The sequence below is a fragment of the Phaseolus vulgaris genome, chromosome 5 (assembly GCF_000499845.2).
Source record: "Phaseolus vulgaris cultivar G19833 chromosome 5, P. vulgaris v2.0, whole genome shotgun sequence".
Taxonomy (NCBI): Eukaryota; Viridiplantae; Streptophyta; class Magnoliopsida; order Fabales; family Fabaceae; genus Phaseolus; species Phaseolus vulgaris.
Genome location: NC_023755.2, coordinates 40,433,160 through 40,448,537, shown reverse-complemented (window position 1 = coordinate 40,448,537; position 15,378 = coordinate 40,433,160). Strand labels below are relative to the sequence as shown.

Sequence of the window (15,378 nt, the reverse complement as noted above, 5' to 3'; positions counted from 1 at the left end):
ATTATAACATTCTTAATTTTTTAATAATCTCAAAATTTATATTAATTTTTTAATAGTCCGTTTTCTAAATTATTTATTATTTTACTGATTTCTTATATAGTCATTACATTTATTAAATTATTATTTGGTATTTCTATTTGATATTTATACAAGTATATATTTTTTATTTATATTTAATATTGAAAATATATATATTCATTTGAAATTAAATACTTAATAATAAATATATATTTTTTAGTTTTTTTTATAAAAAAATTATTTAATTAATTTTAAAAAAATGAGTATAAGTATATCTATTTTCTGATGGGATGGAGATGATTATAAATTTTTTATAGTCATTAAATGAATTTCATTCTAAAAAAAAAAGAAAAATAATATTTTAGTATTTTTTTAAAATGTTGACACGAATAAGAACCGAAAGGTTATCTAATGGCAGAAATTAAATTGGGAATAAAATTAAGGTGGGATTCTTGTTTAATTTCATTTTTCATTTTCAAGAAAAAAAAAATAATGAAAAGATGAAGAGGTTTAGTGTGGGTTTAAGTTAGGTGGTGAAGCAAAACAGGTAATAAATAGGTATATTTTTTAAATAATTTATTTAATATATTAAATATTATATGTAATTAAAAATGGTAATACAACTATTTTCATATATAGCTCTTATGCAATTCCAAAAATATAATTTCTTTATTGTATTCATAGCACATTAAATGATGATTTTCTTTTACAAATAAAAATAAAAAAGGTTAAATGATTTAAATTTTTATGTATCATCTTAACTAATAATTTATATTTTTAATAGTGAAAAATAACTATGATGAAATGTAAGGACAAAAAAAATATTCTTTTAGAAATACTAAAATAAAATAAGATCGTAGGACTCGAAATATATTTAATCTAAAAATAAGTCATATAATTTAATTATAATGTCAATCTAAAGATAAGAAAATTCTTGTAACAATATCTAAAAATAATAAATCTTATAAAATTAATATTATCAGTAGTATATAAAATATATAAAATAACTGTATATATTGTCAAAAGTGTGTTGATGTGATATTAAATTGATTGCTGTCGTCATTATCTTATTGACGATAATTGATCTAGAATTGTCGTAAAAATAAAAATAAAATGATTAATTGTCATAAAATTTCATTATTTTCAATTAAATTAATTTCTTTTATAATCATTCTAATATGTGATACGATGGTGTTGTCTTTTAAGTAGTTTATTTTAAGGAGCATTTTGTAAATTATATTTGTTGAGGTTGTTTATTAGAGATTAAAATATTTTATAGTATATAGAGAATATAAATTGTAATTTTTTTTAATACGGTATTAAATATATTTTATAGTTTATTCTAGTGAGAGTTTATTAAATTTATTATTTTATGAGTTATCCATGTGAGTGGTGTGTGTTGAACTTTTAACATCGACTAAAAATAATGACATTTCATAATAAGTGGAGACAAATTTTATGAATCGGTTTTATAAAGTTGAATTAAACTTAAATTCTATAATTAAAAAAAAACTTTTTAAAATTAAATTTAAGGTTTTAAACTCAATAATTTTAGCATAAAACATTAAAAAATAGAACAAATAAGTTTAATAATATAGACTAGTAAGAAAAGAAAAAGGAGTGAAAAAGCCTATAAATCTATATTGGTTAAGCTAGATTATAACACAAAATAAATATTAAAACATAATTTAAAAGAATATATATTATTAAAATAAAAAAGTAAATTACATTTGTTTTACTTAAAAAATATTGAGAGAGTAGCAACAGTCTTACTCAAAGTACCTCATTCTTCTTCCTGTTGCATGGTAAATGATAGCAAGCATCATATATGAGAAAAGAAAAACTGTGTATACATAAATTATTATAACCAAGTCCTAATAATTTGGCATCTTTTTCTACAGTTTTCTTGAACTGCTATTTATACCGGTTCATCATGCTGAAAGTATAATTAAGAAGTTCAAGAAAGCTGTATGTTGGAGATCCCACATGGACTAGAGATTAGAGTCTTTCATTGTATATAAGTGGGTTCAAACCTCAATCTTATGAGCCAATTTTATCAGAGCCATTTAAAACTTATCCTAACAAATATTTGTTGAGCCTATCGTGCCACCCGCTATCGGACCACCAAAAATATATAGTCCCACGCACGAGCTTCTAAAACTGTTGAATCAGAAGAACACCCTTTGAGCTATCAGAGAATTTCCACCAACAATATCAATGAAAGTTGAAGTCACCAACATTTTATATATATATATGTATATAGTAGTTAATTCACAGGTTTGCTGCAGCAAAAACATAACTGTTGCATGCTTTTTCTTGTGAGTTTCTGGAAAGGGTATGTTAAAGTGGAGCAACCATAACAGTTTAGTTATAGAAAAAAAATAAAATCTGATATTATATTAAAAAATATCTAGATACTATATATTATATATGATTTCTGGCACAGTGAGTTGTTGATTCCATATAATTATTTTTTTTGAAAGTAAAGTGTAGTGGTTGAAAATAAAAAAGAAATCATAAATGACATAGAGATAACACACTGATACTGCTATTCTGAACTGTAGCAGTGACTGTATTTAATATCACCTCAGTAATTTTCTGAGACAAATATTAAATCCATGGCTAACCTCATCAATTTGCAATATAAATAATATAATTTTCTAAGACCAAACTAAATACTTTTTTTTTAAAGTTTTTTTGTGATATTTTCTAAGGTAGAGGAAAAATCTTTATTGAGACTGTAGAATTCACAAAAGCATTAAAGAAGAACTGAGAAAAGAAAGTTGTGGAAAATTATAACAGCTTTACTGATAAATCATAATAAGAGTTGTATTTTATAAAGAGTTATAATAATTATTGTTTACCCTATAACAAATGTTTTAATTTATTATAGGTGGATATTATTGAATTGCATTAAATTTTGTTTTTAATATTTCAAAATATTTTTTTTTATGATGTTAACTTTTATATTAATATATTTTACTGGAGATATCTTATTATAACACTAAGACCTTAAATTTGTAAATTTAAATATAATTTGTCTTATAAATAGAGTTATTAAAATGGGTTTAGTTGGTATAATCTATGATTAAAGTCATGTTATACCCTAAACTTAGACAAAAATAAGTTTGTTTAACCTTATAGGTTAAGATTGGGTGAATTCACAAGTTAATGGTTGAAATTAAGTTTTGAATGCACATTTTTAGACGAAACACTTCAATATAAATTTTTGTTTAGTTGCATGTATTATAAATGTTGGAAACAGTAAATAAATTGTTTTAAGTAATATTTAGGATAAAATGTTTAGAGTAAGATATTTTATAATACATATTGTTATTAAATATTAAACTTTAAAACTTTATATAGTGATATATATTTATTTTTATGAATAAGTTATGCTGAAATCTCAACTAAACGTATACTTCGTAATTATATAATTTTTATTTTTATTTTTATTTTTTTTAAGTTATTTAAAATCTATTATAAGATAATTGTTAAGTGTCATCTCCTCTTGAACTTTCTAGACTATTTTCAATTAAACAAAAATAACTTGTAAATCTAATATAAAACACATGTTCCAAAAAAATATTTTATATTATATAGGTAAAGAGGGCATATGAAATGAGTTTTTAATGGTTTAGACGTGTTGATAATCTTTCTTTTTTATTCTACAAATCATTCTACAAATGCTGATGCTCGATTGTGATTGACTTAAAAAAGATATTCCGATTATTTTGTGTGTAAATTGATAATTGATTAAAGTGTATACTCTTTATATGATTTATTTATACTGTTTAGTCATGGATCCTTATGGTGATAAGTCGAATGAATCAAAATATCAATTGCTACCTAATTTATAACATTTTTCGTAATTTATAGGGAGATATATTGGTATATTTAAAAAATATTTATATTATTTTTTAGTTAATCAGTATTTAACTGATTTGTAAGAGATCATCCAGTGGGTTTATGGTTTAGGGTTGTATTTATTTAAAAATATTGTTGAGAAAATTTCTTAAGAGTAATAAATATAAATATTTATAATAAAAGTTTGAAGCTTGGATTGGTAATGGTGAGGAAGGTTGAAAGTGTTGAGAGTTGAAGTTGCAGTAAGAGCAAAGCAAAGGATGCATTGGTTGGGTCCTGACGTACCCGTTTTCGACCCAAATTTCAGTTACAATCACAATCCCTACTCCTACCACCATCATCTCTTTCAAAACGACGATCATCTCTTTCCAAACGACGACGCTCTGCACAGTCTGAACAATGCCGCTGTGTCCCACCACCACGACGGAACCTCCCCTCTCCCCTTGGGCATGGATTGGAGCCCTCCGCCGCGCGTATGGGCGGGTCGCAACACTGTTTGGCCACGTCATCCTCCCACCGGTTGGAGCTTCTGCGTCACGCTTCCGTCGTGGGTTACCGTTCCCCAATCGCCACCCTCTGATCCCGTCGTCGTTAGTATCTAGAATATTCCTATAACCACTTTTTCTCTTAATTTTATTTTACGACGTTTATTAACTTTATTAGGTTTTTGTATGCAGTTTTTTAGGGTTCAAGTTGGTGTACAATCCCCCGCAGCAATCACCACCACTCGATTAGTATTACGCAGATTCAGTGACTTCGTCAGCCTTTTTTCTGAAGTATGTGTGTTTTCAACGCTTCACTCTATTTTTCTGCTATTTCCTTCGTGGAGTGGAGGAATTTCAATTTATTTTTTTTTGCAGCTGAAAACAGAATTTCCCATGAAAAATCTACCTCCACCTCCACCCAAAAAAATGCTCAGAATTAAGAGCCATGCTCTTTTGGAAGAGGTAGGTATATAGCTTAATTATCACTGCAATTAATTTCCTAATTTTTGAGAAATGACTCTTAGTTCTATGTAGTTTCATACTCATAAATTTCCTAATTTCAGCGACGGTGCTTACTGGAAAATTGGATCGAGAAGTTGTTATCGGACATTAATGTATCAAGAAGTGCTCCGGTGGCAATATTCCTCGAGCTAGAAGCTGCTGCTAGATCATGTGTGTGTGTGTGTGTTTTTTTTCTCGTAAACCTAAATATAGTAACACTTTGTCATTTTATCTTCAAATTTTTAAGCAGCTGTTCATTTCTTGAAGAGTATAATAAACGGTTCATCATGATATTCCACAAATATTTCATGCCCTTTTGCTGCTGATGTATTGCAGCCTTCCATGATGTCAACGAGAATCCGGATGAAACCTCTGCTAATAATAGTACCACACCTGCACAAGTGTTTCAGGATAACTCGCCTGGTTCTGTAATAGCACATGGTTCGTCTGCTGCATCTGTTTTTGGTAATGATACAGTTTCTGAGTTGGGAGCACCACACCATGGAAAGGATAAGCATTATGATCAAATCATGGATAATTCAATATTAGAGCATGGCTTAATTAATCAAAGTGAAACATCTGTTGATCATGCCACATCTGGCAAAGACTTAGTTATTAGGGATAATGGTAGAGACAAAGATGCTATAGCTCTCAACCTGGATGGAACTGAGTTTACACTTGCTGTACGAGATTATAACTTGAATGCTCATATTACGAAACTCTCATCGGAAAGCATTGGAAATGACTTAACTTCTTTGAAGAATACTGAAACAACTACGACCACTTTGGTTCAGGATATTGCACAGGACCTTACTGGGAGGAATGATGAAGGCTCCAGAAACTCGGATTTATTGTTGACTTTTCCATTTGATGAGCGTCACAAGTTAAACAAAATTCTTAATACCCAGAAACAGAGACTGGTCACTGCAAAAGCAGATGTCGAAGATCTTATAGCAAGATTGGATCAAGAAATGGCTGCAAGACAGTATCTTGTGACAAAGGTATGCTGCATATGCTTAAGATATTTCTTTAAGTACTGAATTTTGAAATGGAGATTTTTGTTTGTGACTTGCTTTTACCATTTTATCGAATGTGTTTAGGACAAATCTTTTTCACTTGTATGGTGTTTTTCTTTGGCAGAATATTGTTGGTTCCCTGCCCTTTAATTAAAACCTTGAACTATGCATAGATTTACTTATGTGCCTATGGTTCATATTCAGCGCATTGCCATTAGAAAGACAGAATTTCATAACTGTTAAATCTTTATAGTTTATAGTCTGTATGATATTCAATACTCCTTTGTGGCAGTAGTGTACATCAAGTCATCAAACTGCCATTTACCAGCCAAATTATCTTCTATGTTGTTGATTCGTTATGGATCAAACCTCTAATCTTGTACAGTAATAAGCAAATGAATAACTTGAATCACTCATGTTGATATCTTGTTCTATATTTGAAGTCTGAAGAATAAGTTTATTATTTACAAAATTAGATGAAGTTTGGGAAGACTATATGTGCAAACGAGTACATCAGCAGAAAACTGTTTTTAGAGTATGCAGAATGAGCTGTCCTAAGTATCGTCCACAGGATTTTAGGAAGTTCAAAATGAATGTTAGCAGTTTTTCAATCCCAGAAGTCCATGATTTCCATTATCTTTGTTTCAGTATCTGTCAAATTTACCTTTCTATCATAAAATAAAAAAGTATCTGTTGAATTTAATAACAAATCAATTAATAATGTTGTCAAGTTTCTAAGTATTTCCCATTAATTTTTCTCCCTAGATCTAACATTGGATAATGAAATGGGGAATAATGATATAATTAAAATTAAAGGCATGATATTATATTTTCTCTGCATTTCACAAATGATTTTTTATAGTTCTGAAAAATTAACAATTGAATTTGTGATTTTGAAAGTATCTTCTTTTTGTGGGCTATATTTGTTAAAGAAACATATTTGCATTTTTTAATAAAATAACTTAGGTTATATCTTTCCCCAGCTGAGTGTTTTCTGATAAATTTATATTTATTGTCTTTTTTTTTCATAAGGTAACTGGTACTGAGTAGAAATCGCTAGTTATTTTGGAACAAGTTCACTCTCCTCAGTGATAGAAAAATGACAAGTGATGATGGTTTATTGGGCATTTGTAGTTATATTATATGTTCAAATATTCCATTTTACTTGTAGGTTAAAGATTTGGAAGTTGAACTTGAAACAACTCGACTGAACTGCCAAGAAAACATGCAGCAGGCTGTTTTAGCTGAAAAGGAAAGGTTTACACAAATGCAGTGGGATATAGAGGAACTTCGGAGGAAATGCCTGGAGACAGAAATGAAATGGAAGTTAGAAGAGGTATATTGTGACAGTTTACTTTAGTCAACATCTCTCATCATTGCATTTTGTGGTGGGCTTTTAGTGGAAAGTTATACTGTTTTAGGATGAAAGGCTGCTAGCAGAATCTACAAAAGCATCTGTCATTCAGGAGAAGGAAATGTTGCAGCAAGAACTAGATGTAGCTAGAGAACAACTTGAGAACTTGCAGAAACATCATGATGATTTTGAGATGAAATCAAAGACAGATATGAAGGTTCTAATCAAGGAGGTAAAATCTCTTAGAAGTTGTGAGTTAGAACTGAAGCAGCAGCTCAGTGAATTGATCAAGGAGAAGTTAGATTTGGAGGTATAGTCCTTTCTGGTTGTTGTACGTTGCAACTAGTACTGATTTTTTTTTTATACATTTAGACTAGAAAACTATCAATTTTGACTAGTTCCTTCCAGAATATTTGCATTTTTTTAACGAAAGAATTGAAATTTCTTATTTGATACCCTTTTTAATGAAAAAGTGGTTTAAATATGTTAGATCCTGTTTGGAAATCCAATTGTTTTCATGGTATTGTTTTTACTTATTCAGAGAATTCTCCAGAAGGAAAAGCAAAGAATGGAAAATTCACATAATGCTAATACGAAGTTGCTGCATGAGTGTGCAATCCTTCAGAAGAGGCTTAGCGAGTGCAGTGTAAATTTCCTTGTTGAAGAGGAAGATAAGCTAAATATAGACACTTCGCCATCTGATGCTCTGGATTTATTAGCAACATCAGATAATCGGATTGGGCTCTTGCTTGCAGAGGTATTATGATATGCACCTTGACCAACAATTTTGTCCTTTCATATTTACATTCACCTGGTTTTTATGCTTTGCGTTTATGCATTATGCTTCTGTAAGTGATCATCATTTTACTAAATGCGTTTAAAATCTATTTATCTGTCACACTTTTGAAAATTATTCTAGCTCCGCCATTGGACATTGCACTCCATTGGCATCTGTTCTCATGAGCATCCAGAGTAATACAGGCTGTGGTTACGTAGCAATTATCATTTGGATTATTCTTTGTTTACTGCATTCTGCCCCTTCTATACTCACTGTTTTGGTTACATGATAACAGGCACAGCTCTTAGCACAAGATGTAGAGGATGCTGTTGTTGCTGTGGAAGAGACCCGTGATGCAACTACCGACAGTACTGTGAAAACTTATGATGAATTGAGGAAGATGCTGGCACATATGTTTGTAGACAATGCCAGTTTAAGGAGACAAGTCAATTCAGTTATTCGTTGTGCTCTAAATGCAAATGCCAATTCTGAAGAGGAAGGGGAAGAAATCCATTTGCAGAAAACTGTCTTAAGCAAGTTCTTAGAAAGATAGAATGTTCAATCCAACACCTTATCTATTACTGAGTTACATATTGTATCTTTTCATCATAGTTAGTGAACAAAAAAAATAAGTGTTCTGCTTGTTTCAACCGTTTGAAGTATTCACATACGAAAACGAATAATTTCTAAAATATAGGAATACAAAATATAGGAACATGTTTAATCTCTAAAATATAGAATCGATCACGTTTAATTTCTAAAATATAGGATCTTTAAAATATAAAAACATGTATAATCTCTAAAATCTAAAATATAAAAACAGGTATAATCTTTAAAATATAATAAAACACGGTGCATATGTTTTAATTTTTGTTTATAGCAAAAATATTTTTTTTTATGACTGATTTAAAAAGATTTTTTTAAAATTATAATAAAAAATTATATAATAAATTTAAATTTTTAAAAAAGTAATTTACTTTTTCCTTTTAAAATTATAAAATTATGTTAAAATCATATTAGAATCATAAAAAAAATCTAATAAAAAGTTTTTGAATAACACTTCAGCGATACACGTACACGTCCTATAAAATATTCTGATACACAGAGAACACGAACACGCCTTAAATGGTGTGTCCGACCCATAGGTTGAAGTCAATGCAGTTATTGGTCATGCATCAATCGATGTAATGTACAAATATAAAGCCCAATCAATATAAAAAAAACAGCAACATGCTTTTGTTTTTAATGTTACTAGATTACGAAAATTGCTCCGTATAAACAAATAATATACACACAAGGAAAAAACAATTTAATTTTACAAAAATGATTGAACTAAGTCTAGTCGAAAAGAAGTAAAATGAGTATGGAAGAGGTGATAAGGCAATGAACATAACTAATCAGCAGCACCACCAAATAATCCTCCCATTCCCATCATGTCTTTGGCAGATCCCATCTGCTTCATCAGGTTTTGTAAGCCACCCATGCCACCGATTTGTTTGAGCATCTGCGGAGGGAGGACTTTGCTCATGTGCTGGGCATTCATATTTCGGGACAGGGCACTCATTTCACCTTTCTTCGGTATTTTAAGCCCTTTCATTTTGCTCCATATCTTTGCAAGACGTTTGTACTCTTCCATCATCTCCATTGCTTCCCTAATTTGACGACCTGCACCTCGGGCTATCCGCATTATACGTGATTCATTCATGAGCTTTGGGTTCGAACTATCCAACTCTGAAACGTATCAGCAACCAATTAATGGTTAGCACGTGAGGGTATGTAATTCCAATGAGAACCTAAATCATGTATGCATAAAGTTTATCACAACAATAAAAACATAATGCTTGCCTTCGTTTGTCATTGAATCCATCATTGTCATGTAACGCTTTATTTTTGCCTGGCTTTCTTTCTCACGGCCTTTTGGCATTAATTCGGCACTAAATCCGGGAAGCATAGAAAACACCTAAATCAACCAAGAAGTTAATTAAATGATATAGCAACCCTTTTAAGTTGATTATATAGGAACGATCAAGCAAACACTTGTTATTGTCTCTTTCATCAAATGTATAATGAGTAAATAACCTGGCTGATAGGACCCATTTTAAGTATGTTCTGAAACTGCTCATACATAATCCTCAAGGTGAAGTTTCCTTCTGACAGCTTTTGAAGTAATTCGGGTTGTTGATCCATAGGAACAACTTCTTGAATTTTGTCCATAAACCCAGACCAGTCACCCATTCCTAGTTCAAAAGCCATTTGACAAGAGAAAAGATTAAATATGTATAGAAACCCACATCACGTTCTTGATGAATAATACTGTATTAGATATGGAAAAAACGAAAAAAGAAATGCACACCTAATAAACGACTGACAAATGGCTTAACATCAAAAACTTCAAACTCATCCATATGTTCTCCAGTTCCAATGAATATGACAGGACTCTTTGTTGCTGCAACACTGCACATATATAAAACTAACAAGAGTAAGGTATCCAGACCACCCGACAATACATTTTCGCACTTAAATACAAACACATCAATTTATAATATTAATTTCCCAAATCCTTTACATGATTTAAATTTTAATTTCTGTTGTGTATATGTAATATTTTACATCACCAGGGTAGTTTAAATTTGGATTGGAAACTATGCAATACACTTGCGTTTATGAATGTTAGACAAGTGCTAGTGCATTACACTTGTATAAGTGTTCATAAGTTAACGCTTAAATTTTTTCATTTATACAGAGAGTTCATTTGCATATAAGATTACTAGCTATTAAATTAACTTGTTCATAATGGCAAACGTTGCTAGTAAATATTAAACAATTATCCTCATAACACTTACGCACTAAGAGCACCACCACCTTTTGCATGGCCATCCATTTTGGTAACTATTACAGCTCCAACTGCAACACTCTGTTTAAATGCTTGGGCTTGATCAAAAGCAGCCTGACCAATACTGCTATCCATAACAAATATAACAAGATCTGGTTTCTGAACAACATAGAAAATATATAAGCATTTAATGGATTTTGGAAATAAATATCAAACACGTAGTAAAAAGGGGAAATACCGTTGCTTCTGCAACTTGACGCATTTCTTCAAAAAGAGCAGCTTCTTGTTTGTGCCTCCCACTGGTATCAACAATTATAAGATCACAGTTTTCTTCCTTGAATCTCTCCACACCTTCCACTGCAATTTTTACAGGATCGGATTCCATGTAGCTGCAGAGAAATGGAGCCACAACATTGAAATAATTACTAACACATTAAAATCAAAGACAATGGAAATGTAACTAATATAGAAGGTTCGTAAACAGATAATATTAAGCACCACATACTCTATACAACCTTCAACGACTTGAAAAAGAATAAACAGTGGTTCAATACGGATGCCCCCTTTCAAAAAGTAAAGATTAAAGACAGGAAAGTGTGAATTTATAAGACAACACTATACAGATTCAGGAAAGTGTGAACTCAGAAGACAACGCTACACAGATATCCTCTTGGCAGATGATAAGTTTGCTCCATGGTGGTAAGATATGGCATAATTACCTAGTATTTTTAAGGGGCCAGCAATTTACTTTTTCCTTACTTTCTTTTTGTCCATTTCCCCCCTCTTATTTTATCAGGCCACCAGTTATATTCCTCAGACTCAAAATTGTTAAAGGTGATTTTGTTCAACAATAATCATTGATCTAAGTTTGTCCTCAATTAACACTTGCCAAAAGAACATAAGTAAACACAGATCTTGGGATGCATTATTCACTATAAAAAAATTCTTCCAAAAGAGAATTATTCTAGAAGTAAACCTTCAAATTGCATCTCCAGACAGAACCAGTCAGATCCCTTGAAAGATTATTCCCCTCAGTTTCAAAATTAACATAAAAATTATTGTAAGCCAAGACACAAGCCATATACAAATAAAAGTGTAGTTGCACTCATTAACATCTATATTACTAAGATTTGATTTCATCAAGGAGGATGTTGCATAACTAAACACAAAAAATAAATCTACAATTTATTTTGACTATCCTCCCCATCAAATTCTTCATCAACAAGCCAATAGTACTATAACAGAGCCTACATACAAGAAACAGTAACCAACAATAAGTACCTTCCATAGAAAGGGATCTTAGCTTTGGTTGCATTTTGCTTCAATTGATCAAATGCACCAGCTCTGAAAGTATCTGCACATACTAGAGCTGGCTTCCAGCCTTTCTTCTGATGATAATATGCGTATTTTGTACAGGTTGTGGTTTTCCCAGAACCTGGATTCATTTGAAATTATAATATACTTTTATTTTTGTTAGCTCGTTTAAAGTTGACAGAACAAGTAATCGAAGCTGAAAAATGCCAAAAATTCCTGAGGATAACTCATAACATAAGAAACCAAAAAGCCTGATAGAGTTAAAATTTGACAACAGACCTTGCAGACCAACGAACATGACAACACTTGTTTTCCCCTTTTTGGGAGTGAAAGAGGGCTTCCCAGGGTCTAGTATCTTGCAGAGTTCGTTAAACACAGCCTACAAAGAGAAACACAATCCAGAAAGTGTTACTGGCATAAGCAATAGTAACAAACACATCACCATTTACTTAATCAATTACACGATTAGAAGAATCAACAAAAGAAAAATTACTTGTTGGATGATCCTGCGTTTGTTGTGACCGGCAGCAAGATCGTCAAGGTTGACAATGTTCTTGATGTTGGTCTGCATGTCGCGAACGAGCTTGAATTGAACATCGGACTGGAGAAGAGCGCGAGTGATGTCGTTGAGGCAATCGTTGAGCACCTTCTCGTCGATCACCGTGGCATTGCTCATCTGCTGGAGAGCACGCGAAATGCTCCCCCCTAACTCCGCGAGAACCATCTTGTTCTTCTCTTCGACGATTCAGCTTCCGATTAGGGTTTCACGGCAACAGGACCAAGAAGATTACGGTTTCAGATTCAGATATTGCTCTCTTTCTCCCTGACTGTATCTTCCCCCGCCGGTAAAACGAGCGGGGCATTATAGGGAAAAAACTATAACCTGTAATGGGCCTTGGCTGTATTGGGCCTTTGTTTAGCCCACGTCTTGTGTCTCTTTCCACTATGGGAAATTTCTTCCTGCACCCCATGTTTTTCTTCCTGCAGCTCCACAAATTTTAAAATTCAGAAACTATCCTTGACTTTTTTTTAAAAAAGGACACTTGCATTTTTTGAATTACGGATTTCTGAAGATGTAATGTATTTTTTACATTATGGATTCTGAAATCTGGAAACATACTATTGATATGCAAATCTGAAAGATTATCAGACTCACTAATCCGAAAGATTTATGGATGTCCTAATCCAGGAGTTTTGCGGATTCAATATTCCAGAAGATAAAAAACAAAGTGTAGATTTTCTGTTCCATTAATCTAGTGTTTAGAATCACAATATATGTACTTCGGAAATGAAAATATAGATTCGAAAACCAAAACAAAATTACTTACATTCTTCTTCAAACAAAAAACCGTCAAGAAAAACCACTGAATCACTACCAAATCGCCGAAGACACCACTAATCACCATCAAGAGAAACACTCTCCTCTGCCAAAAGATGGAGTAACGCTGCCGTTGAAGAAGCAATGCAATCTGTCTGTGCGTAATCTATGACAAAGAAAAAGAAATAATAGAATGTGGGTGTTGGGTGCATTTTGGGATTTTCAGAAAATATTAGGAATATGTTTGTCTTTGGATAACATTGTGGAGATACAAGAAAAAAACGTAGAGATGTTTTTTCCTGCACCCGTCAAATTTCTCCCTCTACCCCCATAAATTAGGTAAACTGACTAAAATATTTCATACAATTCCTCATTATTTTGTAAAGCTCTTTATAAAACATATGTTGAAAAATTTATTCAAAAAACACATTCTGGAACATATTACACTGTAGAAATTTTGTTTTTGAATTTTTTTTTAAAAACGTTTTTTAAGAATATATTTTACTAATTCTGAAAAGTATGTTTTGGAAATATTCCAAAAAATAATAATTTGAAAGCCATTTTTTAAAAGGGCAAAATTGTAGGAAGAAGCACCCATGTTATGTTAATAGGTAATAGGTGTTTGTGGTGGGTGTGGTGAGGGAAAAGATAGAAGATATGGCAGTTTCAGAGATAGGTTGGAGTTGGAGGCTTTTGTGTAACAGCCACAGATTTAGCAAGCCAAACACGCCCTTCTTCCTCCAAATCCCATTGCCAATTCGCTTCACCAGCTTCTCTTCATGTGTTGTTGCTCGCGCTTTGGAACCCAAAATGGAGGATCAAAACTCCACGTCTTCTTCTCAAGTAAAAGAAAAAAAAAAACCCTTTTCTTAATTATTACAAGCAGTTAAATTAATGATATATTTTTGTATTTGTTGATGTAAAATAGGAGGATTTAGTGTACGTGGGAAAAGTAATGGCGGGTTCTTTTGCTGGTGGTGGTGCAATCAAGTATGGTAGTGCTCTTTTCCCTGAGATAACCACTCCCAACCTTGTGCTTGCTCTTATCATCATCTTAACACCTGTGCTTGTTGCTGTCTTGCTTTTGATCAAGGAAAGTCGTGGAAACCAATAACAACTTTGTTTATTTATTTATTTTTGTATGAAATCATAATCAAATCAGTGAGATACTGATACACTTTATGTACTGCGACTGAGTGATTTATCTGTGCAATGAACATCCCAAGAAATTGGACATGTTGCCAAAGAAATCAAGTATGAAGTAGTTAATTTTCGATATCGAGTTATTAGTAACATTAAACTGCAGTTGGTATTCTCTTTTTTTCAAGGAAACTCTACCTTTTCTCTTCAAAAAAGGACACTCTGTTATACATTCAAAAAAAATATTTGTATAACTAATTTTGCATTCAAAATACTCAATTTTAGATATTAAAGTAATAATGAAAAAGAATAGGTGACAGAAATGTAACTAGATTTTTTTTTGCCTTTTCATAACGATGTCTAAAATTTTATTTACAAAAATGCATTAGTAATGTAGAAGTGACAAAAGTAGGCCAAATTCCACTAACTCGGCGAGTTTATCTGCCCATAAAAAATTAGATTTAGGTTTTGAATTTTTAACCCGAAATAGAATATAAAGTCAATTAATTTAGCCTATAAATTTGACAAATAATGACCCATTTAATCATTAAATTTGACTATCGTCACTTGATTTGGCCCATAATTTCATTAAATGATGCACTTTAAAAAAACTAACTGATAATTACCCAAGTCAAACTTCAAATTGATGGCTACTTAAAATTAAAAACTGAAATAATTTAATAGTGAGTTTCAATAATCGAATGTTATTTTTCTCATTTTAGAAGTATGAATGTAGAAACAAATTTAACGTCTT

General features: G+C 31.4%; 2 protein-coding genes across 2 annotated transcripts; one reads left to right on the top strand and one right to left on the bottom strand.

Moving 5' to 3' along the window:
- The first annotated feature begins 3,987 nt into the window (after positions 1 to 3,987).
- Positions 3,988 to 8,669, top strand: LOC137836049 (PX domain-containing protein EREX-like). The gene is made up of 9 exons (XM_068644864.1): positions 3,988 to 4,475; positions 4,563 to 4,661; positions 4,746 to 4,832; positions 4,934 to 5,042; positions 5,208 to 5,872; positions 7,059 to 7,223; positions 7,309 to 7,551; positions 7,783 to 7,998; positions 8,315 to 8,669. Exons 1-9 carry the CDS (start codon positions 4,146 to 4,148, stop codon positions 8,570 to 8,572), a joined length of 2,172 nt encoding a protein of 723 aa, XP_068500965.1. The 5' UTR covers positions 3,988 to 4,145; the 3' UTR covers positions 8,573 to 8,669.
- Positions 8,670 to 9,253: 584 nt separating this feature from the next.
- LOC137836047 (signal recognition particle subunit SRP54 2-like) lies at positions 9,254 to 13,147 on the bottom strand. The gene is made up of 9 exons (XM_068644860.1): positions 12,660 to 13,147; positions 12,446 to 12,545; positions 12,134 to 12,287; positions 11,091 to 11,241; positions 10,863 to 11,011; positions 10,373 to 10,473; positions 10,099 to 10,256; positions 9,865 to 9,979; positions 9,254 to 9,750 (listed from the first exon to the last, which is right to left on the bottom strand). The coding sequence occupies exons 1-9, from the start codon at positions 12,888 to 12,890 to the stop codon at positions 9,413 to 9,415; spliced, it is 1,497 nt and encodes a 498-aa protein (XP_068500961.1). The 5' UTR covers positions 12,891 to 13,147; the 3' UTR covers positions 9,254 to 9,412.
- Positions 13,148 to 15,378: the final 2,231 nt, after the last annotated feature.

Bases quoted from the DNA above. Each gene is read 5' to 3' on its own strand.
- LOC137836049 (XM_068644864.1), top strand. From the start codon at position 4,146: ATGCATTGGTTGGGTCCTGACGTACCCGTTTTCGACCCAAATTTCAGT. The intron at 5,873-7,058 runs GTATGCTGCATA...TTTTACTTGTAG, and splicing joins GACAGTATCTTGTGACAAAG to GTTAAAGATTTGGAAGTTGA. The intron at 7,552-7,782 runs GTATAGTCCTTT...TTACTTATTCAG, and splicing joins AGGAGAAGTTAGATTTGGAG to AGAATTCTCCAGAAGGAAAA.
- LOC137836047 (XM_068644860.1), bottom strand. From the start codon at position 12,890: ATGGTTCTCGCGGAGTTAGGGGGGAGCATTTCGCGTGCTCTCCAGCAG. The intron at 9,980-10,098 runs GTTATTTACTCA...TGGTTGATTTAG, and splicing joins AAATGGGTCCTATCAGCCAG to GTGTTTTCTATGCTTCCCGG. The intron at 9,751-9,864 runs GCAAGCATTATG...GATACGTTTCAG, and splicing joins GGATTCAATGACAAACGAAG to AGTTGGATAGTTCGAACCCA.